The sequence below is a fragment of the Panthera uncia genome (genome assembly GCF_023721935.1).
Source record: "Panthera uncia isolate 11264 chromosome C1 unlocalized genomic scaffold, Puncia_PCG_1.0 HiC_scaffold_4, whole genome shotgun sequence".
NCBI classification, from domain to species: Eukaryota; Metazoa; Chordata; class Mammalia; order Carnivora; family Felidae; genus Panthera; species Panthera uncia.
This window is the reverse complement of record NW_026057585.1, coordinates 74,032,333-74,052,062: the sequence shown is the minus strand read 5'-3', so window position 1 is coordinate 74,052,062 and position 19,730 is coordinate 74,032,333. Positions and strand designations below refer to the sequence as shown.

At 42.8% G+C, this 19,730-nt stretch overlaps 1 protein-coding gene across 1 annotated transcript in view; it reads left to right on the top strand.

Moving 5' to 3' along the window:
- Nucleotides 1-6,214: 6,214 nt before the first annotated feature.
- ZMPSTE24 (zinc metallopeptidase STE24) overlaps nucleotides 6,215-19,730 on the top strand; it is a 42,748-nt gene continuing 29,232 nt past the window's right edge. The window contains exons 1-5 of the mRNA XM_049618882.1: nucleotides 6,215-6,602; nucleotides 8,976-9,122; nucleotides 15,489-15,575; nucleotides 17,216-17,332; nucleotides 18,145-18,374. Coding sequence (XP_049474839.1) covers nucleotides 6,480-6,602; nucleotides 8,976-9,122; nucleotides 15,489-15,575; nucleotides 17,216-17,332; nucleotides 18,145-18,374 — 704 coding nt within the window. The 5' untranslated portion in view covers nucleotides 6,215-6,479. The remainder of the gene's footprint in view (nucleotides 6,603-8,975; nucleotides 9,123-15,488; nucleotides 15,576-17,215; nucleotides 17,333-18,144; nucleotides 18,375-19,730) is intronic.

The window sequence follows — 19,730 nt, the reverse complement described above, 5'->3', positions numbered from 1 at the left end:
CATAAAGGACACTATAATTTTATCCAACTTTTATTGATACTTAATCTGGGCTAAGCATTATAACCCTTGGGAATCTGTCCTGAGTGCTTCAGGAGCACCCAGTTTGGCTGGTTGGGCAGTTAATTTCAGAACAAGGAGTTATATGTGATACAGTGGGGTTATACCAACTTGAACTTAGCTGAATTCTCCTATGTGAATCCCAGCTAGGCAGGGAGGGAAGGAGGCACCTACCTGCCATTTCACTTGATGGGTGTGCCCCCCCTGATAGGAAGGAGGGCCCACAGAGGGAGGGATGGTAGTAAATCATCCCTTCAGTGGGTGGGTCTCAGATTCCCCAAGCCTTATAGTGTGTGCATTTTTGCCACAATAAATGTGATTATAGTCATTGAAATACTTTGCAACTCTCTGCCACCCAAATGAAATACTTGGGCAAAGAAAGCAGCAGTGATTTATGGCCATCCTGGAGAAAAACTGGCTGTGCTGTTCAACAGGATACGATATAACAATCTCCCAAGCTGGCATCTTCCTAAGGGATTTCCAAGGGTAATTTTGATCATAAGTTTTTTCCAGTGCACTGGCATTAAAATGCAACCTCTGTAAGATGAGACCTCACGGTATAGTGTACTCAGTGTAAAAACAGGTTAGTAAATACAAGGTAGGGCCAGGAAAGGCTTTGCAGAAGTGACACCTGAGTAGTCCCATAAAGGGTTACATAGGCAGACAATGAAATGGAAGGTATTTCTGCTGGTGAATCACCACAGAGCCATATAAAAAAGAGGGTGGCTTGGCTGGAGAAGGAGAGTTTCAGGGTGGCTAAAGCACTGGCTATTTTCTAAGCTACAATGAAGGATTTGGGCTTCAGGGTAAGACACACTAACTTCATCCTCAGATCAGCTTTAATTGATGATGTGGTGGGGCTCCTGGGTGGCTCAATGGGTGAATCATCCAACTTCGGCTCAGGTCATGATCTCATGGTTCGTGAGTTCATGTCAGTGCATGCTGACAGCTCAGAGCCTAGAGCTTGCTTCAGATCCTGTGTCTCCCTCTCTCCCTGCCCCTCCCCTGCTCATACACTGTCTCTCTCTGTCTGCCTCTCTCTCTCTCTCTCTAAAAATAAGTAAACATTACATTTTTTTTTTTAAATTCATGATGTGGTGGGGGCGCCCGGGTGGCTCAGTCAGTTGGGCGTCCAACTTCGGCTCAGGTCATGATCTCGCGGTCTGTGAGTTCGAGCCCCGCGTCAGGCTCTGTGCTGACAGCTCAGAGCCTGGAGCCTGTTTCAGATTCTGTGTCTCCCTCTCTCTCTGACCCTCCCCCGTTTATGCTCTGTCTCAAAAATAAATAAACATTTAAAAAAAATTCATGATGTGGTGAACAGACGGAAGTTACCAAGTATGCATTATCTGTTAGTGCAGGTGAGGAGTTTGTTCACTATGCTGCTTAAAGAGTGCCATGCAATCTTTTAAATAAAGTCAAAGTCTCAAGGCACCTGGCTGACTCTGTCAGTGGAGAATGTGACTCTTGATATCGGGGTCCTGAGTTTGAGCCCCATGTTGGATAGGAGACTGCTTTAAAAAAAAATTTTTTTTAATTGAAGTCATTATCTCCATTTTTGCACAGTCCACATTTAAGTGTCTTCCTACATAGTTCTAGTCATCTTGTTTCAGTTACTTTTCTGGGGTATTTCAAAGAAAGTGTCAGAAGAAGGGCCCAGAAGAGTAGACTGATGTCATGTAATGAAGGGCCTTAAAGGTCATACCATATTGTTGGAAATGGGTCATTATAGGTTTTTAGACAGGAGAGTGACATAGATTTGGTAGTCCGTATGGGAGACAGAATAGAATGATCTAGATGTAAAAGATAAAACAGGCTGGCTGCTTGTATGAGGATGCACGGTGTGGTAGAAACTGATGGAGTCACCTTGTTTCTGGCTCTCAGCTATCCAGAAAGGGTGTGTGGGTCACACCACAGTCACAAGAGACTGATACCAAGTGTTCGTTCCCAGTGTGGGGAGTGGGTCATTCTTGAGACCAGAGTACTTATGTCCAGGGCATCAATTAAGGAAACTTGGATGTGTGGCGAGCAGAAAATCAAGGCAAAATGGGGAAAGGGCTTGAGAGCTACTCTGTCGTTCAGGTCAGTTGGGCTAGACCAACTATCCTCCACATTCAGTCTGCCTCCTTTGGGAAAACCCTGATGACAGCCTGTTGGGAGGCTCCCGTTTCAGTCTTCACACACACCAACCCTTCTATTTACAAACACTATCTCTCTGCACAGGGTAGGAAAGGATTCACTTTCCACAATTCACTTCTCCCTTTACTGCTACTACCCTAGTCAAAGCCCCCATCATTTCTCACCTGGATTCTCAAAATGGCCTTCTAACTGGACTCCCTGCTTCCATCTGTGTCCCCATTCAATTTATTCCCCACACAGAGGGCAAAGATACATTACTCCTCTGCTTAAAACCTTCCAATGGCTTCTTAGTTCACCCTGAGTAGAAGAAGTCAAGTTCTTGTCTAAAGGACTGTGCTTGATGACATGATCTGCCTCACCCTCCTTCTTACTCTCTCCTCTTTCCACACCCTCTTATTCCTTACATACTAAGCATTATCTGACCTTAGGGTCTCTGCACTTTCCCCAGATACCTATGTGGCTTCTTCTCTTACTTTCTTTTGGGTGTATGCTCAACTGTCAATCTGAGAGGTCTTCCTTGCTTATTTTATGTAAAGAAGGTGCCCCTCATGCCAACATAGTATAGCCCCCTTTTCCTGCTTTTTCTTCACAGTACCTATCACCTCCTCCACTTCTACTGTCATGCATTTGCTTATAATCTGTCTTCCCCTCTATCTACCCCAGCCTACTAAGAACGTAAGCTTCAGTAGAGAAAGGGGTTTTGTCTAGTTCACTGTTATATCCCAGGCACTCAAAACAATGCCTAATACTTAGCAGATATTCAATATTCATTGAATGAATGAGCGAATTCCAGTCTTGACTTTTAGCAACCTCTTACCAGCTTCCTGTTCCTCCATTTCTTTTTCTTTTTTTTTTTTCATTTTTAAAGATTTTTAAAAAAAATTTTTACATTGATTTATTTTTGAGAAACAGAGTGAGACAAAGCGTGAGCAGGGGAGGGGCAGAGAGAGAAGGAGACACAGAATCTGAAGCAGGCTCCAGGCTCTGAGCAAGCAGTTAGCACAGAGCCTGATGCAGGGCTCGAACTCACAAACTGTGAGGTCATGACCTGAGCCGAAGTCGGACGCTCAACCGACTGAGCCACCCAGGCGCCCCTGTTCCTCCATTTCTTCAGATACATGGTGACAGATAACACTGTGATGCAGTTCTCTCGAGCTGGGGGAGCCTGTAGCTAGTCCTTTTTGTTTGTTTTGTTTTGAGAGAGAGGGAACAAGCTGGGGAGGGGCAGAGAGAGAGAGGGAGAGAGAAAGAATCCAAAGCAGGCTCCATACTGTCAGCACGGAGCCAGACGCAGGACTTGATCCCACAAACCGGGAGATCATGACCTGGGCCAAAATCAAGAGTTGGACGCTTAACTGACTGAGCCATCCAGGTGCCCCTGCTTTTTTTTTTTTTTTTTTTTGTTTTTTTTTTGTTTTTTTTAAAGTAGGTTTCACGCCAGTGCAGAGCCCAACGTGGGGCTTGAACTCATGATCCTGAGATCAAGACCCGAGCTGGGATCAAGAATCAGACACGTAACTGATGGAACGACCCAGGGACCCAGGTGCCCGAGTAGCTAGTCTTTATAAGGCACTTGTTCAGAGCCATATACATTGCTGAAAGCTTTACATGATTTTTCTCATTTGATCTTCACAATAGGAGGCGGTAAGTACTATTATTCTCATTTCACTGATGAGCAACCAATGCACAGAGAGGTTAAGTAACTTGCTAATATGTGGTGCAACTGTGGCTGGCAATCAAGCAGCCTGATTCTAAACCTGTGCTCGCTTTAGTCACAGCATTTGGTTGGCGGGAGTTTCTGTGAGGCTTTTGGACAAACTGCAGCAGGATGGAGCTAGATGAACCCAGACAGGTGAAGGCAAGAAAAACAAAGAGGGCGTGGCAATGATAGCCCAAGGGACAGGGAATTTTGAAAAAGTGTTTATCCCCTCATATTTTTAAGTTGATAGCTAAAGTTTTCATCACAAATGTATTAATTTTTTTAATGTTTTTATTTTATTTTTGAGAGAGAGACAGAGTGTGAGTGGGGGAGGGGTAGAGAGAGAGGGAGACAGAACCTGAAGTAGGCTCCAGGCTCTGAGCTGTCAGCGCAGAGCCTTGACGTGGGGCTTGAACTCACAGACCACGAGATCATGACCTGAGCCAAAGGGATGCCCAACCGACTGAGCCACCCAGGGACCCCCGATCACAAATTTCAATAGTTGCAATGAATGTAAACTCTGGCAAACTGTAAATAATGACAATTTAAGATAACACTGTCAAATCACTTTTTATAATGTATCCAACAGACTCTATGTTACAATTCAGTGACCACCATCATCCATTTAAAATTACACACGAGCTCTTTAACATTTGGTAATTCTATATTGTTCTTTCATCTCTAAATTATATTTACTCCATAAAATGTTATCCAAAGACAATAATTTTTACATTTCAAAAACCTTTTACTGATCACTTATTCGTGATAAAAATATGTATCAAGGGAAATTAAAAACATTTTTTCCCTGTAATTGTATGGCTTTATGTATTCGAGTTATTCTGAGCTGAGTAATATTACAATTATCTTTAATATACAGCTGCTCAAAATGACATGATTATAAATTTTGATAGTACATAAATATAAAAGGTAAAATTCTACTGGAAACACATCTCTCAGTGAGATAGATGAGGGTTCCCCAGAAATTAATTCATGTATCTAAATGACTGTTTCTTACTGCTAGATTAACAGGGTTTTTGCTTCAATTTTCTTTTTTGTTTTCATAGATACAGTGCCAAGAAATATGACTCACGAGGGAATGCTGGTAATTCTGTTACAGAATTGTCGATCAATTCTTTGGTTTTCTTCTGAGTGATAGCCAAAAGTCAAAGAGTGCTCCTTCCTCAGTGGGCAGTTCAAATAGACCTACTACCAATTCTGTTAAAAGCAAAGCAAACCAAGCAAAAACCCGGAAACAATCTAACAAAAGAACTTGTTATCCAGTCATTAGAGTCCTTCACTTTCTCAAGTGATTTTTAATTATACTGATTACTTTTCTCTTCGAGGCATTTAGGAAGAGTTGGGAAATTCGAGATATTGTTAATTTCAACACATCTTTAGCATTACAATATTACTGTAATTTAAATATATTTTAGTTGCAGCTGCAGATTTAGCTCAACTTATTGTAAATAATAATTATGCAAATTAGCAACGCCAGCCTCTTTGACAAACCAACTAACCAAATTAGGCTTCTCTTTGGGGAGAAAACAATTTCCCTTTTCAAGTCAAATAAATGTGTTAACAGGCGCCCCCGTGACCACATGTCACTTCTCAATCCCAAAATAAACATGGCACTGAGCTTTGACAGGGGTTGGTCCCTAAGGAAAGTAAGGCTCTTTCAGTTCAGGTGTTTTTAACCCACGCCTTCCTTGCTTTGTTCCAGGACACACTCTCTTAGGCAAGATGCCACCCCGCCTTCACGTGGGGTGGCAGAGGCGACATCTTTAAACGCAAATCTCATCACTACCGCCCACTGTCTAACAGGTCTGCACTCGGAACACCCCAATATGGGCCCAAATCCCGCACTAAGAATGCCTAGTCTCGCTCTCCGCTCTCCCTTTCAGCCCTAAGGTGTCCCGGGCACGCCAAGCCACAGTTTGATCTGCGCCAGGTCAGAAGCACGGTTTCCAGAGCCGGCGAAGTCGGCCCCTCTGCGGCTCTTCCCCGCTTCCTCACGGCGGGAGTGGCGGCCCCCTCTGAGTCAGCCCCAGCTCAGTCCCGACCACCAGTGGGCTTGCGCTGGCCGGGAAGGTCCCGCGCAGGCCGCAGCCCTGCCAGGGCAAGCCAGGGACCGAACGACGCCACCTCCCCCTCGGGGGAAAGCGACAGCTCTGCTGCGTTGCCGGGCCCAGGAGGGAGGCCGGAACCCTCGGCGAGAGGGCGGCGTGGGAGGGAGGGAGGGGGAAGAATGTTGGTGCAACGCAGCTCCGAGTGATCTCACCGGGCGGCCGAACCGCAGCGGACGCAGGCCGGAACTCGGCGTGTGGACTTCGGCCCGCCTTGGGCCGGAAGTGGGGAAGGCGGGATTGTCCTTTTCCGGCAGAAAGTAGGAGGAACCGGGGGCGTCGCCGTGGGGAAGAGTGTTGGTGTAACACTGCCGGCTGCGCCGAGGGGTAGGATGGAGGCGGGTGTCGGTGTAGGGGCGCTCGGAAGGGACGGATATCGCTGTGGCACTGCGGGGACGCTCTGAGGGGACTGGTGTCGGTGTGGCACCGGTGCACGCTGAAGGAGCTGGCGGAACCGGGTGGCCATGGGGATGTGGGCGTCGCTGGACGCGATGTGGGAGATGCCGGCCGAGAAGCGTATTTTCGGGGCCGTGCTGCTCTTCTCCTGGACAGTGTATCTTTGGGAGACCTTCCTAGCGCAGCGACAGGTGAGCCTAGACGGGGCCCACCTGACCTGACCGGGCCAGCGTCGGTCTCGACCCGCAAGTCCCTGGATGATTGCTGCGGCTCCAGCATCAGCCTCGACCCTATGGGTCCATACTAGGCCTCCTAACTTGGCCCGATGGCGGGCTTGGCCTTGAGGGTATCTGGTGCCTCTGGGAGGTTTTCCGCGACGTGATCCTGGGACCCAGGCCGGTTAGGGCCTGGTGAAAGGGAAGTCAGGGCCGACTTGAGTTGACTTGAGTCGTGCCTGGCCCACAGCTTTCTTAGGATCCTCAGGCCCAGACTTACCTCCTTTACCTTTGGCAGAGACCCATGAGCCTTTAAAAGGAAGATGCAACATTTTTACCAGTCACAGCTTCCCGGTGATGCTCAACCATGGGATTAGGACACCATTTTCTGAAAATAAAGACTTAACAAATCCTTCTAAGGACCTGAACTTTTTTCCCTTAAAAAACAAACAAACAAACAAACAAACATACATGTATACAGTATGTTGTTTTGCCCAAAGAACAATATGTTCTTTTGTTTAAACAATTAGAGCTGTAAAATAGAAACTGGAAGTTACTTAATAACAGTTTCCTGGAGGTAATCATAATGAACGGCCTGCTGTTGGAGATGCAAACTTTTAAATGAGATAGATCTTAAGTTTGTCTGCTTTATTGTCTCTGATTGCTGATTTGTTTTATCTACATTCTTCTATGTTGTCATTGTGTCAACCTGATGGCTATGAGAACATTTTTTTTAACTGCCAGAACTCTTTCTTGAGCATTACCTTCCTCTACAGTACACATTTCTTCTCTCGGGTTACTTTCTGCATGAATCTTTAAATTGGAATTTTTAGTTTTTCATCAGTGGCTGAGTTGTGTCTTGATCTCTTCTTTTAGCCCAGGATCTTTTTTTGTTTACTTATTTTTTAGTCTTTTGAGTCTTTTTTTTTTTTTTTTTGTCTTTTTAAAAAGTAATCTCTATGCCCAATGTGGGGCTCAAACTCATGACCCCAGGATCAAGAGTCACATGCTCTACCAACTGAGCCAGCTGGGTGCCCCCTAGTTCAGGATCTTTAAAGAGGTATTAAGCTGTATAGCACTAAGTTCTCTGACATAGATATCTTTGGATAACTTTATGAGTACAGAATCTTGAGGTCCTAAAGAAGATCCTTTGGATAAGGTACACACAGTATATAGTGTCTAAATTGAGGGGCTTATTGAACATCCATCTGTCTTACTTTAACGATAAGCCCAGTTACAGTAACTGCTTTTTGAGAATGTCTCCTTTACTCAATTATGCTTTAATTTTTTAAATGTTTTTTACTTATTTTTGAGAGAGCGACAGAGAATGACTGGGGGTGGGGCAGAGAGAGGCTCCAGGCTCTTAACTGTCAGCACAGAGCCTGACGTGGGGCTTGATCCCAAACTGTGAGATCATGATCTGAGCCGAAGTCAGATACTTAACCGACTGAGCCATCCAGGCGCCTCCTCAGTTATGCTTTAATGTAATGCCTTTTATTGAGGGTTTGGTAAGGTGCCCAACAACGTATAGGGAAGCCATGTGTCATAAAACCATTGTAGGAGATACTGTCCATTATATTGCTTAGTTTCTGTGCCCTGTATTATGTCCCGTGGTCTGAAATTTACCATTTCGAATTTGGCATAATGATAAAGTTTGTCTTTTATTTTTTTAATTTTAGAGATAAGAGTGTGTGAGCAGGGGGGAGGGGTAAAGGGGAGAGATAGAGAACCTTAAGCAGGCTCCATGCTCAGTGCCAAGCTCCACCCTGGGCTCGATCCCACTACCCTGGAATCATGATCTGAGCCAAAATCTAGAGTTGGGTGTTCAACTGACTGAGACACCCAGGTGCCCCAAGTCTGTCTCTCTTGAAGACGTGATCTGTTTCCATTTGTCATTCCTCAGATTTCTCTGAATTTAGCTTCCAGGACCAAGTTTAGTAATTAGCTACAATATCTGTTAATACTTATGGCTAGCATGGCTTCCTTCTCCTTTCCATGAATTTGTTTTCTATATTATATAGGATGTATGTTTTTCTTGGAGTGAGTGGTACCCTTTGTGATGTACAGTTTTGGTTTACATGTGCAGACTGAAGTGTGATGACAGCCCTGATTTTACTTTTCCCTTGTCAGCTAGCCTCCGAGTCTCTTGTTCTGCTTTTACTTTGCTGTGTCAGTTGTCTTCGCAGTCAATGCACTTGATCAAATGTAATATTTGTGTACCTGTAAAGCAAATTCAGTAGGCTTAAGTGACAGGTTAAGGCTGTAACTACTCAGTGTTTGATCATAAATGACTGTTGTAATAAAGCGTTGGCTTGACTGTCTCAAAGTGTTTTCTTCAAAATATTTCAGAGACGGATATATAAAACAACAACTCATGTACCACTGGAGTTAGGACAGATCATGGATTCAGAAACCTTTGAGAAATCCCGACTGTATCAGCTGGATAAAAGTACTTTCAGCTTCTGGTCAGGACTCTATTCAGAGATTGAAGGCACTGTGAGTAAATTACATTCTGGAGAGACAACTTATCGAAATGTTTAGTACTCTGTAATGTTGGTTTTCATTTTGTATTCTTGTGACACAAAAGAGGGTACCATATCTACACATCCTAGAATGCTTTTTTAACCTTTGTTACCAGTAATAATGGGTGTGGAGCAAAAGAGGCTCATACATAATTGTTAGTGAGTTGAAAACTGTGGCATATGATAACTATCGTAGGTCAGGTGTGAAAAAGAACCTTCTATTATAAGATGTTAAGATCTTCTTTTTTTTTTTTTTTTTTTTTTTTAGTTTATTTATTTATTTTGAGAGAGAGAGTATCCCAAGCAGGCTCTGCACATGAGGTCAGTGCGCAGGGCCTGACACAGGGCTCGAACCCACGAAACCGTGAGATCGTGACCTGAGCCAAAATTCAAGAGTTGGATGTTAAACCAACTGAAGCACCCAGGCGCCCCTCTGAGATATTCAGCAGTCTTTACAGGCCTTCCTGCCTCCGTCTTAACTTTTCTACTGCCCTTCACACTGCAGCCAAAGGAACCCTGAAGGATAATTCTGATCATGCTGTTCTCCTACATAAAACCCATCACTGGCTCACTGTTTCCTTCTGGGTGCAGTCCAGATTTTTTGGCATGAGTTTTGGGGGTACTTTTGACCTGGCTGTTGCTTACTTCAGCTTCATCTTTTTATTCGTTCCCCCAAATTCTTTCTCCTTTTTTGTCCAGCTTGGTTTCTTGTAACTTTGAGTTTTTTCACATGCTAGTATCTATCAGGGGTGCTCACCTCTACAAGTCCACTCTCTTGCTGGAGGCTGATTAATCCCCACTCTTCCATTAGGTTCCAGCTGAGACATCATCTCTTCTAAGAAACAGTTTGAGGGGCGCCTGGGTGGCTTAGTCAGTTAAGCCTCTGATTTCACTCATGTCATGATCTCACGTTTCGTGAGTTTGAGCCCCACATCAGGCTCTCTGCTATCAGCACGGAGCCCACTTTGGATCCTCTCTCTCTCTGCCCCTCCCCAGCTCACGTGTGTGCAAAATAAACATTTAGAAAAATTATTAAAAAAAATAAACCATTTGAATCTTCCCCTGTCCCTCGAGACTGGTTAAGGCAGCATTTTTTCATTATTCCTGTCAGTACTTATCACATGGTGAGACTGATAGTTCTTTATTTTTATTTTTTTAAAGTTTATTTCTTTATCTTGAGAGAGAGAGAGGAAGGGAGAGGATCCCAAGCAGGCTCCGCATCAGGAGCATGGAGCCTGACATGGGGGCTTAAACTCACAAACTGTGAGATCATGACCTGAGCTGAAACTAAGAGTCAGATGCTCAACCAACTGAGCCACCCAGGCACTCCAGACTGATAATTCCTTAAAGAAAGGATACTTTAAGGTCTTGTAATCATTTGGCATCTAGTGACTGGCATAAAATAAGCATATAATCCATATTTCTTCAATGAAACAAGTGATGGGTCATTTTTTACTTAGTAAAACAGACCCAGTCTTCCCCCCATGCTAAAAGAAGAGAGGCTGTATAGCGTAGAGCAGTGTTTCTCGGTCTTTTTCTCATGATCACCCCTGGCCCTGTATCTTTTTAGATATTTTTTTCTTTTATTAAAAAAAAATTTTAAAAAGTATCTATTTTTGAGAGAGAGACAGAGCGTGAGTGGGGGAGGGGCAGAGAGAGAGGGAGACACAGAATCCGAAGCAGGCTCCAGGCTCTTGGCTGTCAGCACAGAGCCCAACGTGGAGCTCGAACTCATGGACCGTGAGATCATGACCTGAGCCGAAGTTGGATGCTTAACCGTCTGAGCCACCCAGGTGCCCCTAGACATTTTTTTTCTTAATCATCCCTCCATGAAATTTTAATACCACAGATATACTGTATATCTGTTTCTGTACTGTGTGTATGTATATCTGTGCTTTATAAATAAAATGAGTAAGGTTTCTTTTCATTCCCAAACACCAGTTGTTGGTTTTCCACCTCCAAGAACAATTGAAGGTACATGGTGTGGAGGTTAAGAACCCAGGTGGCTTGAGTCTGAATCTCAGTTCTGCCATACCAGCTCTGGGGCCTCAAGCAAGCCACCACTTCTGAGCCTCAGTTTTCTCGTCTGTTGAAATTGTGTAGTGATATTTCCTCATTTGTAGTGTTGTTGAGAGGATTAAATGAGTTAATATGTGTGAGAAGATCCGAACAGTGCCTGATCCATTATCAATGCTCTGTAAGTGTTGGCCATTATTATTTTTATCATCATGATCGTGATTATCATCACTATTCCTCTAGACCTCTTTTAAATCTCCAGTACCACTAAGAGAAAGATTCCTAAATTGAAAATAAATGAGGTCAGCTACCATAATTGTTTCCTCAGTTATAGAGAAGAAACCAGCTGCTCAGAGCTTTGTTAAATGATGAAAACATTTCCAGCTAGTCACAAAATTTTCCTTGACAGTTACGGACTAGTGTGATTAGAACCAAATTATTACAAGTCTTTCCTATTTCCTCAGGATGATGCAAAGTAGCGAAAAGTTAAGGAGAAGAGTTAAATCTTATCTGAAAAACAAAATTCATTTGGCTTTTAGGATATGTTGCAATTACTAGTAATTAGTCTTCTCAATGTTGAAATGTTGATTTTTTAAATTATATTTTTTACAAGTCCAAGCCTGGTTTAGTTACAGAGATATTGAAGATGAGTATCGAAACTTGATGCTTTCCAACCAAGCCGGGCTTTATTGTGGTTTATATTTGGCTTTGATTAGTTTATCTGAAGCATTTCTTTTGTTAAGGTCCAACTGTGAAATCGTCCGTCAGAGAGAGAGATGGAAACAGAGGTGGTGAATTTAGACACCGTTCTCTTTCCTCACTGATGTTTGACCCTGCGAAGTTCTTTGGCTTACCCCTCACAGGGCCATTATAAAAAGACAGGCAAAACATTTTCAGTCTCTTTCGTTGTCACTAGTAAACAGTTCCAGGAAAGATGGGCAGTAGCTTGGTTGTTACAGTTGGTGAGCATGGGGGTGGTCTAGTTTGTTCCAGGAGATGACAGAGACAGGGAAAACACATATAGAAAGAGAGCTTTGTAATGTGCCTGTTTGATGTTACAACAGTGCTTTGAGGTAGAAAGGGTAGGCATTGTTATTCCCTTTTTGTGGATGAGAAGGTGGAGGCTCAGAGAAATTAAATGGCTTGTCCATTTAACGGCCAAGTGACGATAATAAGTGGGAGAAGTGGGTTTCAAACTCTGCTCTTCTGAGTCTTTAAAATTGCATTGAAGAAACCATTCTTAAAACTCTAGGGACCACATCATAAATGTACTGAATTTATCCTTGAGGAATTAGTAGCTCTGTTTACCGTTCGATGGGAAGCATTTTGTGTTACTTTGAAATCCTGTTCTGTTTGAAGACAGGTTCATTAATTCCTATTTTGTGTTGATTAAAATTAATAAGTTTTTATATTTTGGTCACAAAGAACAAGTGCAAAGATTGATTTAAACTTTTTGTTGCCTCTTTTTTTCTATCCGAAGGAACATAAGCAGAGGCCTTGTGTGACCAATTACAGGTGCCACTGTTCACGCAAATGTGACAGAGCACCCAGAGAGAAGGTGTCCAGCCTTTCTGAGACAGGCTTTCCTGGTGTCTCACAAATGTCAGTGAAGAGCCTGATCAGGAAGTGGAAGGGCTGGACAGTCGAGGAGGGCAGTGTAGAAACATTGAAATTGTTGCTTTTCCAATTTCTGTGGGTTTCTGAGTGAGCACCTTGGCCTTCTTGAGCCTCGTTTTTTCCCCTCTTTGTGATGAGAAGCCGATACATATTATACCATATCTCACATGGTTTGTGGCAAGGACTGAATGAGTGAGATAATGTCGATGAAGCCATTAGTACACCGCTCAATACATAGCAGTCACTTCGTCACTGGGTTTCTTTGGGCAAGTAACTTTAACCTCTGATTTTCAGGTGTCTCATCTATAATGTGGTAATGACTATATGTCTTGCCTGCTTTGCAAGAGTCTAGTGGGATCTTATGTTTAAGAGTGATGGAGTTGTGGGGCGCCTGGGTGGCTCAGTCGGTTAAGCGTCCGACTTCGGCTCAGGTCACGATCTCACGGTCCGTGAGTTCGAGCCCCGCGTCGGGCTCTGTGCCGACAGCTCAGAGCCTGGAGCCCGTTTCAGATTCTGTGTCTCCCTCTGTCTCTGACCCTCCCCCGTTCATGCTCTCTGTTTCAAAAATAAATAAACGTTAAAAAAATATTATAAAAAAAAGTGCTGGAGTTGTTTTTGTTGGGCTCATTAGTTCTTGTTATAAGACATCCCAGCAGCCTGCTCAGTGAGATTATCAATAGAGGGAAACTTTACTGTACTGGGTTTTATATTTCATTTCCCAAAGTATACTAAACAAGGTTTGCGACAGCAGTTTCTAAAAGCATTCCGAGATGCATTTGAAGTTCATATTAAGACTACCCTTGATACGTACTTAAAAGCTGGACTTTTAATAATAGGTGTTTTAACGTTTCACCAGAAGGCTTATAAGTCCTTAATTTTGCATTATTTATTAGGATTAAGAACAGGATGAAAGAAGTGCCGTCTCAAGTCGATTAGTGCAACAGGTGGTGCATACACCAGACAGTGGTGCCAAAGCATGTCTTTTGGGAAGACGGGGTTTACATGCAAGATTGGGTTAGGTGAAATAGCTGGACGAAGAGTTAAGGGAGCCTTTAAGACAGCAATTTATTAAACCCAAGACTTTCAGACGTTGGTGACTGGGCCTGGAGACTGCTGGGCTCCACTTCCAGTTCCTGATTCAGTGGTTCTGGGGTGGAGCCTGAGTATTTGCATTTCTAACACATTCCCAGGTGATGCTGCTGCTGCTGCTGCTGTACAGAAACTGTATTTGAGGTCCATGGTATTAAACCAACCCAGCATACAGGGAAACATCTGAAAGATGGATGGCACCAAGTGTGGGTGAGATTGTAGGGAACTGGAGCCCTCAAGTACTGCCGATGAGGGTGTAATTTGGCGTAAACACTGCAGAGAACAAGCTGATAATAATAACAAATACATTTACCAATCATCGTGGATGGATCTAAAAATATGTAGAGTGTAAAAAGCAAGTTGTAGAATAAGTACAATATGATGTTATTTATATATAGTCTCAAAAAGCATATATAAATCACTATATTATTTATGGATACATATATAAAAATGGAAAGTAGATTGGAAGGCTTCCCATGAAATATACGATAGTGCCAAAACCTGTCAAAGCCACAATGAACCGTGTGTGAACCAATGAGAATATTGTGCTTCTAACCAAGGAGTGTGATTGATCGTTGAGTTCCTGAGACTCCAGGGAAAGGAAAACTAAACCGATTCCTCTTTAGTTCCATAAACTTAGTATCTGTTGTGGCAGGTTGTGTTTTGTAAGCATGCATTCTTTTCAGATTTTAAGAGCAGCTTGCTCATTCGAATGTCATGGTGATTTGGTGAATATCTTTGTTCACTTTATCTGCCCAAGACAAAGGGTGGTGCTGAGAAGGGGGCCTCCTCCTATGAAACCCTGACTCCTACCTCAGGATTCACCTTTTCCTTACCTGGGGAAAGCACAGATATCCCATTCTGTCCCTCAGTTTGGTAAGTGGACCTGACTCTCCACTTACACTGATACTAATACTTTGTCCTGACGGATGGGGGCTGTTTCCTTTTAGGCGAAAGCCACTTAGGGAGCCACATAGCCTTGGTCAGGTCCCATTTATGGGACTCATTAGCCGTGAGATTCTGGATAAATTGCTTACCTTTTCTAAGTTTAGTCCCTGATCCATAAAACTTTTGTTGTGGTCTTTTGTCAAATTTATTGATTTATTTATTTATTCATTCATTCATTCATTCATTCATTTATTTTACAGCTTCACTTTATAGAGACATAATTCACATACCATGCTAATTTATCCGTATAAAATGTACAGGCATAAATACTTTACCAGGCTAAACTTAGTATCTCAATTGGTTTGTATCCACATAAATGCATATTTTAGCCTAAATAAGGTAGGTCTCTTTTTTCTTCACAGATAATTATTTTGTCGTTTTTTTCTTTTCTTTTTTATGTTTTATTTATATTTTGAGAGAGTACGAGTGGGGGAGGGGCAGAAAGAGAGGGGGACAGAGGATCTGAAGCGGGTTCTGCACTGATAGGCTGACAACAGAGAACCCAATGCAGGGATTGAAGTCACGGACCACAAGATCATGACCTGAGCTGAAGCAGGATGATCAACCAACTGAGCTACCCAGGCGCCCCCTGTCCCTTTTTCTTTATGAAATGTTCTCATCTGATAATTTCTAGTCTTCAAATTTAACCAAAGTATGTCTTGTTTTATAGCTTATTCTTCTTTTTGGAGGAATTCCTTATCTCTGGAGACTTTCTGGACGGTTCTGTGGCTATGCTGGCTTTGGACCAGAATATGAGGTATGTGATTCATTAGCATATATTTTTTAGAGTCTTACTTTTTGCTTGGCCAGCTATATACGGAAGTTAATTTTTGCTCTGTCTTAGGCTTGCTTCTCCGTTTGTACAATCCTTGTCCACACATGCTATGTTAGGATAATGCTAGTTATTGTAGCACACTCCAGAATTTCAATAGCTTATCACAATACTTTATTTCTCAATCACAGAATAGCCTCGCATGAATATTTTTGGCCAACAGGTGACATTCTTCCACATGGGGAGCCAGGGACCCAGTCTCTTTTCATCTTATGGCTGTGCCGTCTCCTGAGTGCCCCAGAGTTCTCTGCGTCCAACAGGCAGGTGGAATGAGGGGGTGGAGAAAGTACACCCTCTTCTTAATTCCCTTGGCTCTGTAGTATCCTTTGCATTCACATCCTGCTGGTGAACCAGTCATTTAGTCTCAGATGTAAGGGAACTGGGGAATGTGCGCTTCAGTTAGGCAAGCTATTTCTCAGGGACAACCCCTTCCAGTGAAAGGGGAAACAAGAATTTCGTTGAACCCACTCAACAGACGCTCTGTACCATACGCAGTTAGCAGATACTTCAAACAAGGACAGAGAATGTATCTTTGAGAGTCTCCTTGGAGCTCTTTGAGTCGACTACCCATTCTTACAGAAGTTCCATTCCCTGGGCAAAGCCCTAAGCCTGAGACTCCCTGACCTGTGGTGGATGCTAGGACACTGCCTCCTGACTTCTTGTTGGAAATTGCCAACTCTCTTCCCTCTTTCCTGATTGTTTATTTGAAATGATGGCTCTCTTCTACATGTGTAGGTACCTTGGGTTTTAATTCAGCTCATCCTGTGTCCCTTTTCTGTATACCTTTTTCTAAATCAGCCAAACTCTTTAATTTTTTTTTTTTTTTTAACATTTATTCATCTTTGAGATGACAGAGAGAGACAGAGCATGAGCGGGGAAGGGGAAGAGAGAGAGGGAGACACAGAATCCGAAGCAGGCTCCAGGCTCTGAGCTGTCAACACAGAGCCCGACGTGGACTCAAACTCACACACCGCGAGATCATGACCTGAGCCGAAGTCGGACGCTCAACCGACTGAGCCACCCAGGCGCCCCTCAGCCAAACTCTTTAAAGACGTGATCTAGTATAAGTTTCTCTGCCTTGTCCCAACCAGGCTTGCCATCTTGTCCTCTTCCACTTACAGGGTGCTCTTTTCTCTCTCCATGCTTTTGTAAATTCCAAGGAGTTCTTCCTTTCCTTGTCTCTCCTGTCCCTTTAGTTTACCTCTTCAGAGTGGCATCCTGAGTCTCCTCAGCTTTGTAAGCCTTGCAAGCCTTGCTTGAATTCACCAGCATATGTAGCTGTCTCTCATTTTTTCGTTCTTTTAACCATTTTGTCTATATGGCTTCAGGTGACTTTCACATAGTGCCTATGTAATAAAAGAAACATTGTTTTATTGCCTCCTCTGGCAAGTAAACTCTGAGGTACAGATGTTGTTTCAGACTTTGTAACCCATAGAATCAAGCACATTGCTTGAAATCCTGTAAGTACTGAGCAACTACCTATTGATTTGTTCACTGATCATTCATTTGAAGAAGGAATTAATATTACAGTATAAAAACCGCCGCTGTTTTCTTCTTGTGTTTAGATCACTCAGTCCTTGGTGTTTCTCCTGTTGGCTACGCTTTTCAGTGCATTGACTGGTTTGCCATGGAGTCTTTATAACACTTTTGTGATAGAAGAAAAACATGGTTTCAATCAACAGGTAAACTAGAGAATACAAATATTCTCTTTTATTTATTTTTTTATTAAAAATTGTTTTTAATGTTTATTTATTTTTGAGAGAGAGGGAGAGAGAGTGCGAGCAGGGAAGGGGAGGAGAGAAAGGGAGAGAAAGGGAAGGGAGAGAGAAAGGAGACACATGACCTGAGCCAAAGTCGGACGACCAACTGACTGAGCCACCCAGGCAGGCGCCCCTCAGATATTCTCCTGTAAATATAAAGACTTCTTTGTGCTTTTTTTCCCCTCTGCTGGTAATAATTGAAGCATAATTTGCTATTTTAGAGCATGAATTCAGTGAAGGAAAAGGAACTGCAGATCATAGGTTAAAGTCTTGCCATAAACTTTTCTAGTACTAAAGTCTAGTATCCTTTGCTAACATTTAAATGGGTTGATTTTGAACTGTAAAATGCCAGACATTTACTTGTCGTCTTAGACTACCTAGTGTCATATAATATAGACTCACTGCCTTTTAACTGTTAAAATTGCTTTAATAGGGGCGCCTGGGTGGCTCAGTTGGTGAAGCATCTGACTTCGGCTCAGGTCATGATCTCATGGCTCGTGAGTTCGAGCCCCGTGTTGGGCTCTGTGCTGACAGCTCAGAGCCTGGAGCCTGCTTCAGGTTCTGTGTCTCCCTCTCTCTGCCCCTCCCCGACTTGTGCTCTGTCTCACTCTCTCTCTCTCAAAAATAAATAAACATTAAAAAAAATTAAAAATAAAATTATGTATCCTTTATATTCACTTATTTACTTTAAAAGCAGTTTCTCATTTTCTTGTGATGATCTTTTCTTTTTTCAGACTTTGGGCTTCTTCATGAAAGATGCAGTCAAGAAATTTATCGTGACTCAGTGCATTTTATTGCCTGTGTCTTCACTTCTACTTTATATTATTAAAATTGGGGGAGACTATTTTTTTATATATGCCTGGCTGTTCACATTAGTTGTTTCTCTGGTGAGTAAAATCTTTGTTTCATTTTCTTTTACAAAATTTTCTTGGCAAGATAACTATGATTTAATCTTCATTAGCATGTAAACAGTTCTTGAGAAGCAAATGAAATATAAATAAGTGGTCATCTAAATTTTCCCCTTGGTTTCTGCTTTTGGGTATAGAAATAGGAGAACTGACCCTGACCGTAGATTTTTTTCTCCTTATGCTGACTCGGATCCTAGAAGCTGGTTATTAGTTACCGTTAATAGTTGTCAGGCAGTTTTGGGCTGTGCATTTGTGAGTTGTCACCAGAATGGGTGACTAGGTTTGATCATTCAGTCATTCTTTACTGAGCTCCAGTGCCTAAACATCATGGATGTTTTGAAGGGAGACTAGATTTAAGAGCGATAAGAAAAAGAAACCCTAAACCTGCCTGATTTTTTTCTGCCCTCTTTCCCCTGCTTTTTCCCTCCTCCATTCTTGCTTTTTTATCCCTTCTTCTCTGTTCCTTTCCCCTTTGCTCCTCACGTCTCTTCTCCCTTTTCTCCCCTCCCCTCTCTTCCTTCTCCCTCCCTTCCCTCTCACCCCACATCTTCCCTTCCTCACATCTTTGCTTCTTCTCTCTACCATATTCTAAACCACTTCACAACGCACACACTACAACACAATGAAAGCAGTCTGTTCACAGCTCCCAGAAAATAGCATCTATCGGCTCTTCAACTCCTCTGATGATGAGGTGTATTTTAGTCTGAATTGCCATGGTGCTCACTGCTTCACTTTCCACTGGTGGGATCAAGCTCCAAGAACAGGTGCTAGTTGGATTTGCACATATCTGTGTATGGCCAATGAAGTGAGAGGAAAGAGCAGACGGAATGTTCCAGAAATGCTTAAGGAAGTGCCATTTCAACCTCAGTGTACACTGTGGGTAATTAATTTTGTACACTACAGGTAATTAATTTTAGTAGACCACCCAAATAACAGCACACAATCAAGGTCTAGTAATTAATTTTTAGCAAAGAATGCAGGTCTCTCGTGATTACTCTGAAAGGCAGAATTCCAAGTTATGATGGGCTTATGAAGTAGCAGAAAGTCCCAAGATAGTTTTTGAATGGACCATTTGACTTTTCAATTATTACCACATAGAGACTACTCACTTTGATTTAATTTAACAGATACTGAGCACTTATTATCTGGTAGTATTTGGGGTTGGGAATACCAGAACAAATGAAAAGATCCATGTTCTCAAGGCTAAATCGTGTAGTTGTTTCAATGATTGAATCTGTATAAATAGCAGTGTTTCTTCAAGAACATATTCATAGGGCCGCCTAGGTGGCTTACCCCGGTGGGGCTCTACTGACAGTTCGGAGCCTGCTTAGGATTCTCTGTCTCCCCTTCTCTCTTTGCCTGTCTCTCCATCCTCCCCTGTGCATTCTCTCTCTCTCTCTCTCTCTCTCTCT